This window comes from Panthera pardus, unplaced genomic scaffold (assembly GCF_024362965.1).
Source record: "Panthera pardus isolate Hobbes unplaced genomic scaffold, ASM2436296v1 HiC_scaffold_22, whole genome shotgun sequence".
Lineage (NCBI taxonomy): Eukaryota > Metazoa > Chordata > Mammalia > Carnivora > Felidae > Panthera > Panthera pardus.
In genome coordinates, this window is record NW_026526788.1 from 8389941 (window position 1) to 8404311 (window position 14371).

General features: G+C 40.0%; 1 protein-coding gene and 1 long non-coding RNA gene across 10 annotated transcripts in view; one reads left to right on the forward strand and one right to left on the reverse strand.

Annotated features, from left to right (window-relative positions):
• The window catches only part of RYR2 (ryanodine receptor 2), a 756877-nt gene extending 754001 nt beyond the window's left edge, over positions 1-2876 (forward strand). For all 9 annotated transcript variants that reach the window (XM_053910232.1, XM_053910224.1, XM_053910226.1 and 6 more), the window contains 2 exons: positions 637-688; positions 1421-2876. In XM_053910232.1, the coding sequence (XP_053766207.1) occupies positions 637-688; positions 1421-1516 (148 nt within the window). In that variant the 3' untranslated portion in view covers positions 1517-2876. The remainder of the gene's footprint in view (positions 1-636; positions 689-1420) is intronic.
• LOC109248858 (uncharacterized) overlaps positions 1-14371 on the reverse strand; it is a 41010-nt gene that overhangs the window by 8407 nt on the left and 18232 nt on the right. Inside the window, exon 3 of the long non-coding RNA XR_008425042.1 lies at positions 5772-5844. This is a non-coding gene — a long non-coding RNA (uncharacterized LOC109248858). The remainder of the gene's footprint in view (positions 1-5771; positions 5845-14371) is intronic.

Sequence of the window (14371 nt, forward strand, 5' to 3'; positions counted from 1 at the left end):
CCAGATGCCTCCTAGGGACTCAGGAATCTCCATCTTCATTTTCTGAGGACATACAGATCTCTTTAGGCCCAATTATCCTCTTTAGGCACTGTGTTCTAACATGATTCAAAGTTGCATTTTTTTTAATACATAGAAATCTGGCTGTTGCTGTAGGACTAGCCCCTAGCTGCAGTTTGCTAAAAAATTATTCTTGGTTTCTAACCCAATTTTGCTATCAAACAGAAGAGAGGCAGAGTAGCACTGTAGCAAAAAGAAAAGAAAAAAAGCAGGCTTCGGCATTCACAACTGTGGGACATTAGGCAAGTTATTTGAACTTTTTAATCCCTGCTTTTCTAAATGGGGATTGTGATTCCTGCCCCATGAGTGGCTAAGTGCGATCTGACACGAAACCTGATGTACAGCAGCTCCCGAGAGGTATAACTTGATCTGCACACGCCCACATTGTAGCTACTTTGAAAACGTACTTTTTAAAAATGGTTAAGCTTTTGGTTCCCGTGGCGTCTTTTGCCTTGCAGTTTTGATACGTTTCTCCGCTCTGCCAACAGTGTGCAGTTAGCCCGTAGCCAGATCAGAAGTATCTGTGAACGCTGACATTTCCATACAACCCATTTCTGATTCGTCTCTCTGTATCTGTAGGTTTTTTCTGATGTATCTCATAAACAAAGATGAAACAGAGCACACGGGACAGGTAGGTAAACAGTGACCATACACCGTCTTCTGAAAGAAGTGACAGAGAATATGGACATGGTGGGGAAAATGTGTGCATTAAACCTGAAGAGTTGGGATTACTTTCAGATATAGTATCTTAACAAAAAATTCCTGTTATCCCAGACGAGCGTGCAAAGATTGCTTTTGTCGAGAAAGTAAAATCGTAAGTTCACATAAAAAATGTAAGCTTTTAATTAGCTGAAAATGCAGGGCTTTGTGTTCTGATAAGTATAATGTCCTTGATTGCTTAATCAGATAGCAGATGGTTTCAGATGAGTTCCAGCCCACAATATTAGGATCAATTAAAAATAATTGTGTATGAAATATCTACGGTTCTCGTTAAGTATTTGAAATTCTCCCTCCACAAATATTCACCTCCGATTGTTAGCAGTTTGAATTTGAAGGATACAATTAATAATATTTCCTTAAGAGAACCCATAAAATCATATGCCACAAATAGTGTTTTTAATCATCATTGTATTATGGTCCAGATGAAGATGGATTATTAATAGAAATATATGAGGTCTGGTATAGCTAGGCACTCTCTAGATGAATTTGGGCTTTTCGAATCATGTAATTATGTGCACTTACACAGTTACATGGGTATGTGATATATATATGCAACAAATGTGTGTTTTTATCTTGTATTTTGTGGTAATGCACAGATCCTGGGGAAAGACATGATGTTAATACATTTCCTTTACGTTTACAGGAATCTTATGTCTGGAAGATGTATCAAGAAAGATGCTGGGAATTCTTCCCAGCAGGGGATTGTTTCCGGAAACAGTATGAAGACCAGCTAAATTAAACTCAGACTCCGGTCACCTCTGAAAACCAAAACATACACATTCACTCTTTGTTTCGGTCTCTCTGTGTCTGACTCTGTCTCTCTTTCTCTCTGCTCTCTTGGAGACATCCTGCTGAATTTGTGAATTGCCAGCATTATATGCTTTCTGGGAGCAGTGAACTCTGTTTCTGAAGACCCGACTGTGCTTTTCCCCCCCACCTTGTGTATTTTCTTTGAGAATAAAGACTGAAGAATATTCTAAATTCATACACAGACAACATAGGAACTCTGGAAAGGACACCATTTCGGACACTCTCAGTCATAACGCAAATGGACCGATTTCCTTCTGAGACTCCTGGAAGTCCCCTTGAGCTATGGGACAGTCACAGAGACGCGTGACAGCCACACTCATCCGGCCCCTTTATTTCACCATCCTGAGAGGAACTCTCTAATGGTCACAGAGCACTGTAGCACTTAAGAGATTGCCGTGGACACCACTTACGAAGGGAAATAGTGCCTTACTATATGTGGGTTGAGCTATGCAGAAGATGTGTGCATGAAAAAAAACATCTTTATTTTCTTCATGTCGATCTTTTTTTTCTCAGATTGATTTTGTGGTTTTTTTTTTTTCCCTTTATTCTTTTCTCTGGTGGGGGAGGGTAAGAAAAGCAGTTTGCGTGCACCTTTTTAAAAAAAAAAAGACGGGTGGCCTGTCTCAGGACGAGAGGAGGCTCTTCTCATTCACTAAATTCACATTTACCCTCCCCATGTGATCGTGCTCTTATTTTGGTAATGCTCTGGTGCAACACTGCGACTTTATGAAATCTTTGTATGAAAACACAAAGACTGCAAAAAAAAAAAAATACACTTTCAAAAGAAATAATTCATTGCATGTTTATTATGCAAGTTTAAAAAGAACAAAGAAAACCTCCAGAAGCAAGTTGATGAACGTGAGAGACCTTTCATGATAATTCTACTCATAGTAATAAAGTGTCGTGGGCTTAATTGTATATTTGGAGCCAGTGTCATCCACCAACAATGTGATACGTTATGAACTTGACAGTAGTTTTGGGTTTTTCTCTTTCTTTTGGCCACCTGTGATCAGTTGCTGATTAAGGACTTCTTGTCCGGCCATTTTTTTAATATCAAAGCTGAAGCAATATCCATTCAGGGAGTTCATCAGATGCATCAAAAACCACGGGTGATAATTACCAGTCACTCCATTTTGAGTCCTTTTAAATGTAATGCTTATCTTTACAAATAAAAAGACAGATTCAGAATGGAAGCAAGATCATTTTGCAAACATTGGAGCTCTTTTATTACAAGTCTGCTTGTTAATTTTAGAATTGGAAAACTGCTCTGATTAAACTATTTAACTAACTTTCTCACTCTCTTCTTTCTCCATTTCATGTATAGTTGGGAGGCATTATAAAATCTTGAGCTGTTAACTTGAGAGGGGTCTGGGGCAATGCAAACCCTGCCCTATGGCCTTTAATGCCTTCAGATTTCCTTGTGGCCCAGCAAGCTTGCTGCCTTTATGATGACGGAAACTCAGAGTCAGCAGGCAGTTTGAACCACCTAGCCTCACCTCTGCCCTTTCCCTGACTCGGGGACATCAGGAGTTCGTTAAAACCACCAATGACAGAAGGATCACTGTCTCCCAAATCATTTAATTTTTATACAGCTTTCATTCCAGAAGGTTCTTCCTTGCTCAGGGCAGTTTTTTCCCCCTGTAATAGTACGGATTTATTTTCTGCCTTCATATGAAAGAGAACTGGTACACTAGCAAGTGGTGTTATTAGATACTCAGACACTAATCGAACATTCGCCGTGTTCCAAGCCCTGGGCTGGGTATCACCTGTCATTTTTCAACTTGTTGACACAACATGAGAGCTATGGTACCTAGAGTTTGCATTTGTCTTTTGGGATCATTTTTATTTGGGAGAAGGAATAGAGTCAATTCGACCACACCATGGGAATTCCCAAGCCTGCCCAGGGAGGTGATCTTATGTTCTGAGGTGTCTGAATAAAATAGATCAGCTCCATAAAACATTAAAAAGTATGTTCCCCTTTGCCACAAAACTGCAGAGGAAGCATACAGTGAAAAGGAATACATATTTCTCCAGGACATAAAATCTGATAGATTTGGGTCTTCATGAATAAAGCAAAGTCAGATTTGATGTGAAACAACAGTCCAGGTGAGAGGTGAGAGAACAAATCCCTAGTCATCTCCTGGCCTGGATTTTGCAGACTTGTTGACTCTCCTAATTGATCACTCCCGGCTTTAGTGCCTGGGAAGGTGACAGTGCTCACAGAGAAACAGAAAAAGGCTGAATTCTGGAAAAAGAGCTTCCTCCACCCTTGGACTTTGGGCATTGGCGTTGGAGGAAGAGTAAGGGAGCAAAGCCAGTCACTTTAGAAAGCCACCCACTGCCCAGCCTTATTGTGGCTGACACTTAGAGGAGATCACCTCTCTATTCCCTTCTCGAGTCCTCAAGAGAAGAGGGGCTTTTATGTATCAGCATTATTAATTCTCCCAGGAAATGTCACATGAATCTCAAACAACGTGGCTCACCACTTCTCTGATTAAACTCTGAACTGATTGACTCAAACTCAAGAAATGTCATCCCTTTCGAGATTTTGTATTAGACAATCATTCAAACATTCACAAAATAATGTTTGCATATTTGTTTTAACACAGACATTTTTCTGCCATTCTTATTTCCCCTCTCTCTCTGTCTCTCTCTTCCCAGAAATCTCTCTTGATCCTACTCCATTAAATACATTTAGAATCATGGTTGAAGATTTCCAGATGCACTAAATGGTACTTAGTCCTTGGACTGATCGTCATTTTTCTCACATAGAAGAGGCAGTTCTTAGTTCCTCAAAACCTTATTTAAAAGTCATATTGTAATGAAAATTACATTCTTCGCCATTGCAAAGGCATAGCTGTGAAAATGATTTTTTTTTTTTTCCACTATGTTGCTTTACTGGGAAGTGTTCCTGTTTTCTTAAACTCCAATTTTCTGGGTGAATATACCAATATGGCCTCCCTCCCCATTGCTAAAAAGGGCTTTAGGTGGCCATCAGTGTGGCCAGTGTCTCGTTTACTCTGGACACAGTAAAGGAGAACTTTAAACAAATGTGTTTAGTACATTTACCAAGCATGGAATTCATGTAAACTTGACATGGATACATTTGGTTAGACATTCTCCAAATTATTTTTATAAATATTGTATGGTGAAGAGGATGACCTCCCTATCACCTTACTGGTGATGTTTCTATCTTAACATTCTGAAATACCTGTGACAAAACCTGGAAAATATCATCTCACATTGGTACAAGTGCACGGATGGCACCTGGGTTTTTTAATAGCCATAAATGTAACACATTTTTAATATTTATTTTGAAAGAGAGCAGGGAAGAGGGAGAGAGAGAATCCCAAGCAGGCTCTGTGCTGTTAGCACGGAACCCAACGTGAAGCTCAGTCTCATGAACCGTGAGATGACGACCTGAGCTGGAATAGAGTCAGGTGCTTAACGAACTGAGCCACCCTGCCCCTGATTACACATTTCTCTTTTTTAAGTTTATTTTGAGAGTGTGAGAAAGAGTGTGCATGTGCAGGGGAGGGGCACAGAGAGAGAGAGAGAGAGAGAGAGAGAGAGAGAGAGAGAGAGAGATTAAATCCCAAGCAGGCCCCACAATGTCAGCACAGAACCCAATTCCGGGCTCAAACTCACAAACCCTGAGATCATGACCTGAGCCAAAATCAAGAGTCAGATGCCAAACAGACTGAGCCACCCAGGCGCCCCAACACATTTCTTAATAGGACAAGGTCAGAACCCATCATATCATCTAGACTGCTAGTATTCAACTGTGTAGCTAATATGAGTGCTAAACAGCTGAGTGAGTCCTTAAAGTTCCATGTTCCCCAAATGGCAGAGTATTTATAATGTCACAACTCAGTGTAGTGAGCAGTAGAAGCACTATTCTCTTCGTATGTATGACATTCAAGGCCTTCTAGAACGTTCGCGCTGGAAAGGATTTGAGCAATCATGTTTCGGATGAGCAATCTAGGCAGGTTAAATGCCTTTGCAGAAGTGCCTGGTTCAGTGGGAGAGCTGGAGCTTTCTCTAAAAAGCCAAGTTTCTGTTTAAACTTTTTCCTGTTGTGGTCAGATTGGCTTGAAAAGTAACAGGCACTTTATGACCCAGCAGAAATGAAACAGGAAAGCAGGTAGTTACAAAAGCTTTGATGAAATGTCACTGGTACTCACCTTCTGCGTCTTTGATAAGGGGAATTCTGGAAGTGATTATCACATGAAGAGCTGGTGTCAAAATGCACTATTTCTGAAAAAAAGAAACAGCATCAATTTTAATCCAAGACAGGAGGTGAAGTTTCATTCACCTCGATATTTTATTTCAGTGTCTACCTCACTCCTTGATGGAGTTCTACTGAATGTTTCCTTGGTTTTCCTAATGGTCCGTAAGTTACTTAATTGTGGCTAAAAGATCTGGACCCGGTTGTAATATTCATCATGATTAAAATACTTTGGATTCATGGGCACCTGGGTGGCTCAGTTGGTTAAGCATGTGATTTCGGCTCAGGTCATGATCTCACACTCCATGAGTTTGAGCCCCAAGTCGGGCTCTGCGCTGACAGCTCAGAGCCTGGAGCCTGCTTCAGATTCTGCGTCTCCCTCTCTCTCTGCCCCTCCCCCACTCACGCTCTGTCCCTCTCTCTGTCCAAAATAAAGAGAAACATTAAAAATTTTTTAAAAAATAATTTGGATTCATATTTTCTTAAACATTTTGGATATCCTCAGTTGAGGAAAGTTTTAGGGAATCAAAGACTCGTACGTGTTAGCACGTCAACAGTGTTTTAATGGCAAAAGTGTTTTAATGGCAAAGGAGCAACGGATTTCCCTGTCTTGTCCACCATCTCCCACACACCCACAGTGTTCCAATTCCTACCACACATCATAAAATTTATTTTTCAAGAAATTTGTAAGTGTGATCTATGTGTCCTCCCTTTGCATTAAGTGTGGCTAAATGGGCCTTTCAATTTTTGTCTGTAGAGAAAAAATTTATATAGACCTGGCTAACACTACTATTATAAAGTGTAATGCTTCTAACACGAACAATACTATATTAACACACAAGTAGAAACACTAGCGTTAATAACTTTTTTCAAAAGATCACCAGACCTGGAAGTTATTGTACATGTAATTTGAATTACCTGCAGTTTTCAACCTTAATTTCCAAAATCGTGTTAACATTAGGTAGACCTAATATTTTATATGCAAATTCAGAAATATAGGAAGATATAATGTCACGAAGAAAAGTAATGGATGATCTTAAGATGTCCTATTCTTTACTTGCAGAAAGAGAAATTGGAGAGATCTATTTAGCTTTTTATATTAGGACCAAGCTAAGGGCCTTCCTCCCACATAAAATAAAGATGAATAGAGCAGAAGCCTAGGCAAGATATTATATTATAAATTAATAAAAATTCATAGCCAGATGATTGTCATTTTATTCTTTATTTTTATATATACAGAAGAGAAAAAATTATTTAAGCAGTTTTTCACCAGTGAGATAAACTGCTAGAAACTCTTTATCATTTTGTTTGAAGAGTATAAATCATGAAATGACTGCCTGCATATAAAATGTCATGAAGGCTAAGTTTAGAATGAGCTGTGGAAGAATGCTACACACAAAAAATAATTTATATTGTATACTAGGCATAATGTCAGGAAAGGAACGACATTATTTATGCTGGCTAGTGACTACATGGTATTGTCGTAGCCTGGGTTCTCCAGAATGCAGCCTGCAGCAAGGATGGAGGTGATTATGCTTTATCAGGAGAGCCAAGCAACAAGGGTGAGTCAGGGAAGGGTGTGTAGCAATGCAAACTAATGCATGCAGGCAATGGCTGTGCCCCATCACAAGCAACGAAGAGAAAAAGGTACCACACAGGTGTGTCCGGTTGTCACGCTAGGACCTCCCATGACATTCTGTGAAAACAAATTGTATGTTACGATAGTCCAAGGGAAGGAGATAGGGCAGGGAGTGACTCTGTCATTTCTCCTCATCTCTTGTTTCCCATCGGTCAGAATTCACCTCGAGGTGTATCAAGTACCCTTCCACCTGCCGGACTGGATCCTCTGGCCTGTAAGACCCCACCCTGAATATCAGACCCATGCGCTGGAGTGGGCAGGTGGATCGAAGCTGGCAGGTAGGAAGTGGGGCCGCTTAGCTCGAGTGTGGGAGGGCCCAAGGTGTCAAGAGCAAGAGGTTGGTCAGCCTTTGACCAAGGAGAAAGCAGAACTGTGAGGGCCCAAAAATGTTTTCTGGTGCAGGAGGCTGAGGCAGAACCAAAGGCTGGAGACCCCAGAAGCAAGTAGCAGGAAAGAAATCTGAACATGCGCATGAGGTTTGAGTCTGATACAAGTGGCCACCATGTAAGTTTTCGTTTGATTCTTGGACACTTGAAATATTTAATAATCGAAAATGAAAGACAAGGAAAAAGTAGCTTCGAGGCGTGGTTAAACATGGCCTCATGCTAACAGGTCACAGAAAAAGAACAAAGTTTTCTTAACATTTATGTTACTTTCACGTTCTCCAACAAGGAGAATGGTTCGGTTAATTATTGAATGAAAGCATAGATGGTCTGCTCATCAAATCTGAAAAATACAAGTCTTTAAGATGTGAGAGGAAAAAGAAACCTTTTTTGTTCCCAAAAGTTAATGACCACTTTTCAGAAGTAATATATAGAGGTATTTCTTTCCAATGGCCTTTTAAAAAAAGTTTTTCTTTGAGAGAGAGAGAGAGAGAGAGAGAGAGAGAGAGAGAGAGAGAGAGAGAGAGGGGCAGAGAGAGGCAGAGAGAATCCCAAGCAGGCTCTGCACTGTTAGCGCACAGCCCAACGCGGGGCTCGATCTCACAAACTGTGAGGTCATGACCTGAGCCGAAATGAAAAGTCGGACGCCCAACTGAGCCACCCAGGCACTCCATTGGATGGCCTTTTGATACTTTTGCCCAACAGTGATTTGGGCAAACTGGGGAGGCGTTACTCCCCTGAGAAGTATTTAAGTAGAGACTATATGGCAATTTTTCAGTCTTCCTAGGAAAGATTTTCTCAGTATAGGAGCATAAATCATCTGGGAATTGGTAAGTATTTCAGATTCCTCAGCCATGCCCCTAAATATTCTGATTTGGAAGGTCTGATAAGGCCAGGGAGTCTGTATCTCGAATCAGTATCCAGTCTTCACTAATACACAGTACTTGTGATAAGTGGTTCACTGACTACAGTTTAAGGGAACGTTGCATTAATGATCTTGAAGCCCCTAAGGTCATATGACTATTTGACAAGGACATGATGCGTTGGCCTTCAGTGTGATGTGTTAGAGCACGAACCTGAGAGTCAGGTGATCTGGATTTGAGCCCCAGCTCTAGAACTTACCAGCCATATATATTTGATAAATTAACTTGCATTGATGAATTCATTTAACATGGCTAAAGCTTGATTACTTTTTCTGATATTAATGGCAGAATTCTGAGGATCAAAGTTTATGCAAAGATTAAGAATTGAATAACATGATTCAAAGCAAGGGACTTGACATTAACTTGCGCAATGTAAGAAAATGAGATTTTTGCAAGAGATAACCACTCCTAAACCTAAAGTTTTTCTAAGACTAAGGGAAATTTTTATCAGTTCAGTGTATTCATAATTGTACAATTCAGTGCCTTAACTAACTTCTTAATAGTTGCCTCATTGAGCAATCTAGAATGGTGCATTTTCTCTGTAATTCTGATAGTTTAGTTGTTTCTACTTTATTCTCTGTGCTTGTAAAAGAGAATATTTAGATTTTATGTTTATTATCTCATGATTTTTTAATTATTTATTTAATGTTTAGTTTTTGAGACAGAGTGTCAGTGGAGGAGGGGAAGGGAGAGAGGGAGACACAGAAGCTGAAGCAGGCTCCAGGCTCTGAGCTGTTGTGACAGCACAGAGCCTGATGTGGGGCTCTAACACACCATGAGATCACGACCTGAGCCGAAGTCGGACACTCAACAAACTGAGCCACCCAGGCACCTCTCGTTTCATGTCTGTTTATAGGATTCCGGTTGTTTCTCTGAGAAAGTACTAAAAGGGTAAGTAATATTAGGTTTCCAGGGAACCCGAATCCATCCAGGTCCAAGATCAAAAAGCAGTCAATTATTGACCACTTGCTTTGAATTTCATTTTTGGCTGTAATACTGGATAAAGGGATCACTAAGGAAAAAGGAATCAGCAAGTCCTTTGTTAAAGGTCATAAGTTGGAAGGAAGGTGAGCAGATGGGAATGATGACCCTGTTTCTTCCAACCCTGATATAAAAATCAAAAGGCTAAAAGCTGATTAGGAACTAGAGAATAGGGACCATGATTATAAGGACTTTTCCACTTTTGCACATTTGTCATTATTGTTAGGCCTGTCTGCCATTTTGCCAGTTGAAACAAAAATTCTTGTAAGAGTTAAGTTGGAAATATTTCAAAAAGAATGAAGTAAAATTGAACATAGCAAAATTTATGGATGTAGCTAAAGCAATAAGTAGAGGCACATTTATAGCTTAAATGCCTGTGTATTTATAAGATTTAAAATCAATTGTGCAGGTTTCTATATTTAGAAATTAGAATAGAAATAAGAAATTAAACCCAAAGTAAGTAGAAGAAAGATGTGAGCTGAAATCAATAAAATTAAAAAAAAAAAAAAAAAGATTAATGAGGCCAAAATTGGTTCTTTGAAGGGGATAAAAAAAAAAAAAAAAAAAAAGGTTGATAAATCCGTAGCAACACTGTTTAAGCATGAAAAAAAGGGGAAGAGAAAAGCATGATTTATTAATATCAGGAATGAAAGAAAGGATATCACTCTGGATACTGTAGATACCACAGGACGTTATGTACTATCAACAACTATCTGACAATAAACTTGACACTTTAGTTTTTCTAAAATGAAATGGACAGATCCCTGAAAAACACAATACCATACTGACAAAATGGTTAAAAAATGTAAGTAGCCCTAAATTTACTGAAGTCATTGGATTTGTTATAAAAATTATTCCTTAAAAAGTAGTTGTACTGGTGAATTCTACCCAACTGTGTGTCTTCCTTACTATTTCAAGTGTCCTTTTGTTCTAGTTTCAATTATTCTTGTGTAAGAAGAGCCTTTCTATATAGTTCAAAGATGGTCAGCAATGAAGTAACCATGTTCTTGACTTTGTGATTGTTACAGGGGTAGGTAGTTGACTAAAGATGGTCCATCAGAAGGAAGCTTGGGACTCTTATTGGATAGTTATGGGACTTGATATGATATATCCCCTTGGCTATGAATCCCCTTGCATCCGAATGAGAAGCACTGAGCTCTCACGGTTCAGACAGACATTTTGCTACTGCAAGAGAAGGCAGTCCAAGAATGATGCTGACAGAAGGGGAAGGCAGAGGGAAGAAGCACAGAGAAATGGAGCTATGTTCCTAATACCATCATGAACATCTAGACTACACTGTCATCAGAAGCCTTCCATACGTTTCTTCATTTATAGAAAACACTAACATTTTCATTACTGCTTAAGCTGGTTTGAACTAATTTTCTGTTCCTCGCAGTAAGAAGTGAACAAATCCTACATTTGGACCATGTTTAAATCACTAAAACTTCAAAATGTTTTAATCTATAATACAGCAAGCCCCCCATCCTCATTTATTATCTTTCCCCAAACTCTCGATTTCTCTAATGCTTTAATTCTTTTCAGTTAAGACCTAAATCATTTTCATGAGTTCCAAAAAATAATGCCTATTGGAGTTTTAATTATAATTGTGTTAAAATTATTGAGTATAGAAAATTGACATCCTTATAGGTATCAAACTAGAAACATGTTGGATGTTCAGTTTGTTTATTTTGTCTTCAAACTGAGTGGCTTAAACAGAAATTTATCGTGTCAGTTCATTCTGAAATCACACTTCCCCTTAAAGCTGTGAGGGACAATGCCCTATGCCTGTCCCATGGCTCTCTCACCCAGCTGCCCCTGGTTGCTGGCGATCTTTGATATGGCACTATGTCAATGCAACTTTAACCTCCACATAGCATTCTCCCTGTGTGCCTGTCCATATTTCCTTTTTATTATAAGGTCACCTGTCATTCTGGATTAGGGCCCACCCACTATAATGATCTCATTTTAATTTGATTACCTCCTTAAAGGCCCCATCTCGAAACAAGGCCACATTATGAGGTACTGGGGGCTAGGGTACCAACATATCTTTTGTTACAGGAACACAATTCAACCCATAACAGTCCTGAAATAATGATTTTTGATTTCTTCATCTAGATCAGTATTTCTCAAACTGATCTTCAAGGATATAATCGTTGGTGACAGTGAATTCTTTATAAAAATTTAAATATTTCATTTCAAACTCAATATAAATCAACTATTTAAGATCGTGCTGGTTAACTTCCCTTACTCAACACAATAGCATCACCTTGTCTAAGCTAACTACACGTTGCCAGGAGTCCAGGGGGGCCTTTGGTGGTTAGCGTTCTGTGCGAAGAGAACCAGAGAAGGAGGAAAGCTGCAGAGAAAGAAAGCTCTGAAGATGCATGGAGGGTCCCCTCCAGTCTTTAAGTGGGTAAGGATCAACAGAGGCCCGTGAGGAAAATACCTGAGGTCAGGAAAATAAACATCTGAAAGAATTTCCTCAGGCTGAAGGCAGAAAAGAGACTCATCAGAAGAGAATGTTTAGAGAGATTGAAAGTACGGCAAGAATTTAAACCAGTGGTGCTGGCTTTTAAAATTTTTCTTCTATGTTTACTTTTGAGAGAGGGAGGGAGACAGAGGATCTGAAGTGCACTGCTCCCCGAGAGTGGAGAGCCCGATGCAGGGCTCAAACCAGGACATCATGACCCGAACCAAAGTCAGACGCTTAACCGGCTGAGCCCCCCATGGGTGCCCCAGTGCTGGCTTTAAACATAGAGAATACCTGGGACAGGAAATGCAAGTGCCCTCCAGAAGCTGAGAATGACCCTGGCCAATCGCCAGAAAGGAAAGAGGAACGTTAACCTACAGCTGCACAGAAGTAAATTCTGCTGTGTCCTGACTGAGCTTGGAAGTGTATTCCTCCCCAGGGACTCCGCAGAGGAAGGCATCCCTGCCAACACCTGGAGTTCAACGTGTGAGATGCAAAATTTATTATTTTAATATGAAATTTATTGTCAAATTGGTTATCATACAATACCCAATGCTCATCCCAACAGGTGCCCTCCTCGATGCCCATCACCCACCCCCCCCTCCCTCCAACCCCCCATCAACCCTCAGTTTATTCTCAGTTTTTAAGAGACTCTTATGGTTTGGCTCCCTCCCTCTTTTTTTTTTTTCCTTCCCCTGCCCCATGGTCTTAAGTTTCCCAGCATCCGCATAAGGGTGAAAAAACATGGTATCTGTCTTTCTCTGTATGACTTATTTCACCTAGCATACCACTCTCCAGTTCCATCCATGTTGCTACAAAAGGCCAGATTTCATTCTTTCTCATTGCCAAGTAGTATTCCAATGTATATACAAACCACAATTTGTGTGTCCATTCGTCAGTTGATGGACATTTAGGCTCTTTCCATAATTTGGCTATTGTTGAAAGTGCTCCTGTAAACACTGGGGTACATGTGCCCCTCTGCATCAGCACTCCCATATTCTTTGGGTAAATTCCTAGCAGTGCTATTGCTGGGTCATAGGGTGGACCTGTTTTTAATTTTTTGAGGAACCTCCACACTGTTTTCCAGAGCGGCTGCACCAGTTTGCATTCCCACCAACAGTGCAAGAGGGTTCCCGTTTCTCCACGTCCTCTCCAGCATCTATAGTCTCCTGATTTGTTCATTTTAGCCACTCTGACTGGCGTGAGGTGATATCTCAGTGTGGTTTTGATTTGTATTTCCCTGATGAGGAGCGACATTGAGCATCTTTTCATGTGCCTGTTGGCCAACCGGATGTCTTCTTTAGAGGAGTGTCACATTCATGTTTTCTGCCCATTTCTTCACTGGATTATTTGTTTTTAGGGTGTGGAGTTTGGTGAATTCTTTATAGATTTTGGATACTAGCCCTTTGTCCGATATGTCATTTGCAAATATCTTTTCCCATTCTGTTGGTTGCCTTTTAGTTTTGTCGGTTGTTTCCTTTACAGTGCAGAAGATTTTTATCTTCATAAGATCCCAATAGTTCATTTTTGCTTTTAATTCCCTTGCCTTTGGAGATGTGTCAAGTAAGAAATTGCTGAGAGAGGCAAAGTTTAGAATCCCTGAATCAGGGGGTGCCAGGACTTCTGACCAATGGAAGTTTGAGGTAATAAATGAGTGTTGTTTAAAATGCCAAATCTGTAGTAATTTGTTCTGATACCAAGAGAAAACAAGTACCAGGAGAGACAAAGTAATAATACAGTGTCTGAGATGACGAGTAGGTGAGATGGAATTAATGAAAGCTTAGACTATAAAAGAAAAGATTAGTGAACTTGAAGAAATCACAGCAAAAAATACTCAAAGTAAGTCATGGAGAGAAAAGAGACTGAAAATGGGGACTTTATTTAAAAAATGAATAGGGGCACCTGGGTGGCTCAGCTGGGTAAGTGTCCAACTTCAGCTCAGGTCATGATCTCGTGGTTTGTGAGTCTGAGCCCCATGTTGGGCTCTGTGCTGATAGCTCGAAGCTTGGAGCCTGCTTTGGATTCTGTGTCTCCCTCTCTCTCTGCCCCTCCCCCACTCATGCTCTGTCTCTCTCTGTCTTTAAAAAAATAAATAAATAATTTAAATAAAATTAAAAAAAAAAAAACAGAAAATGAGTGAAGCACCCAAAAAATACACAA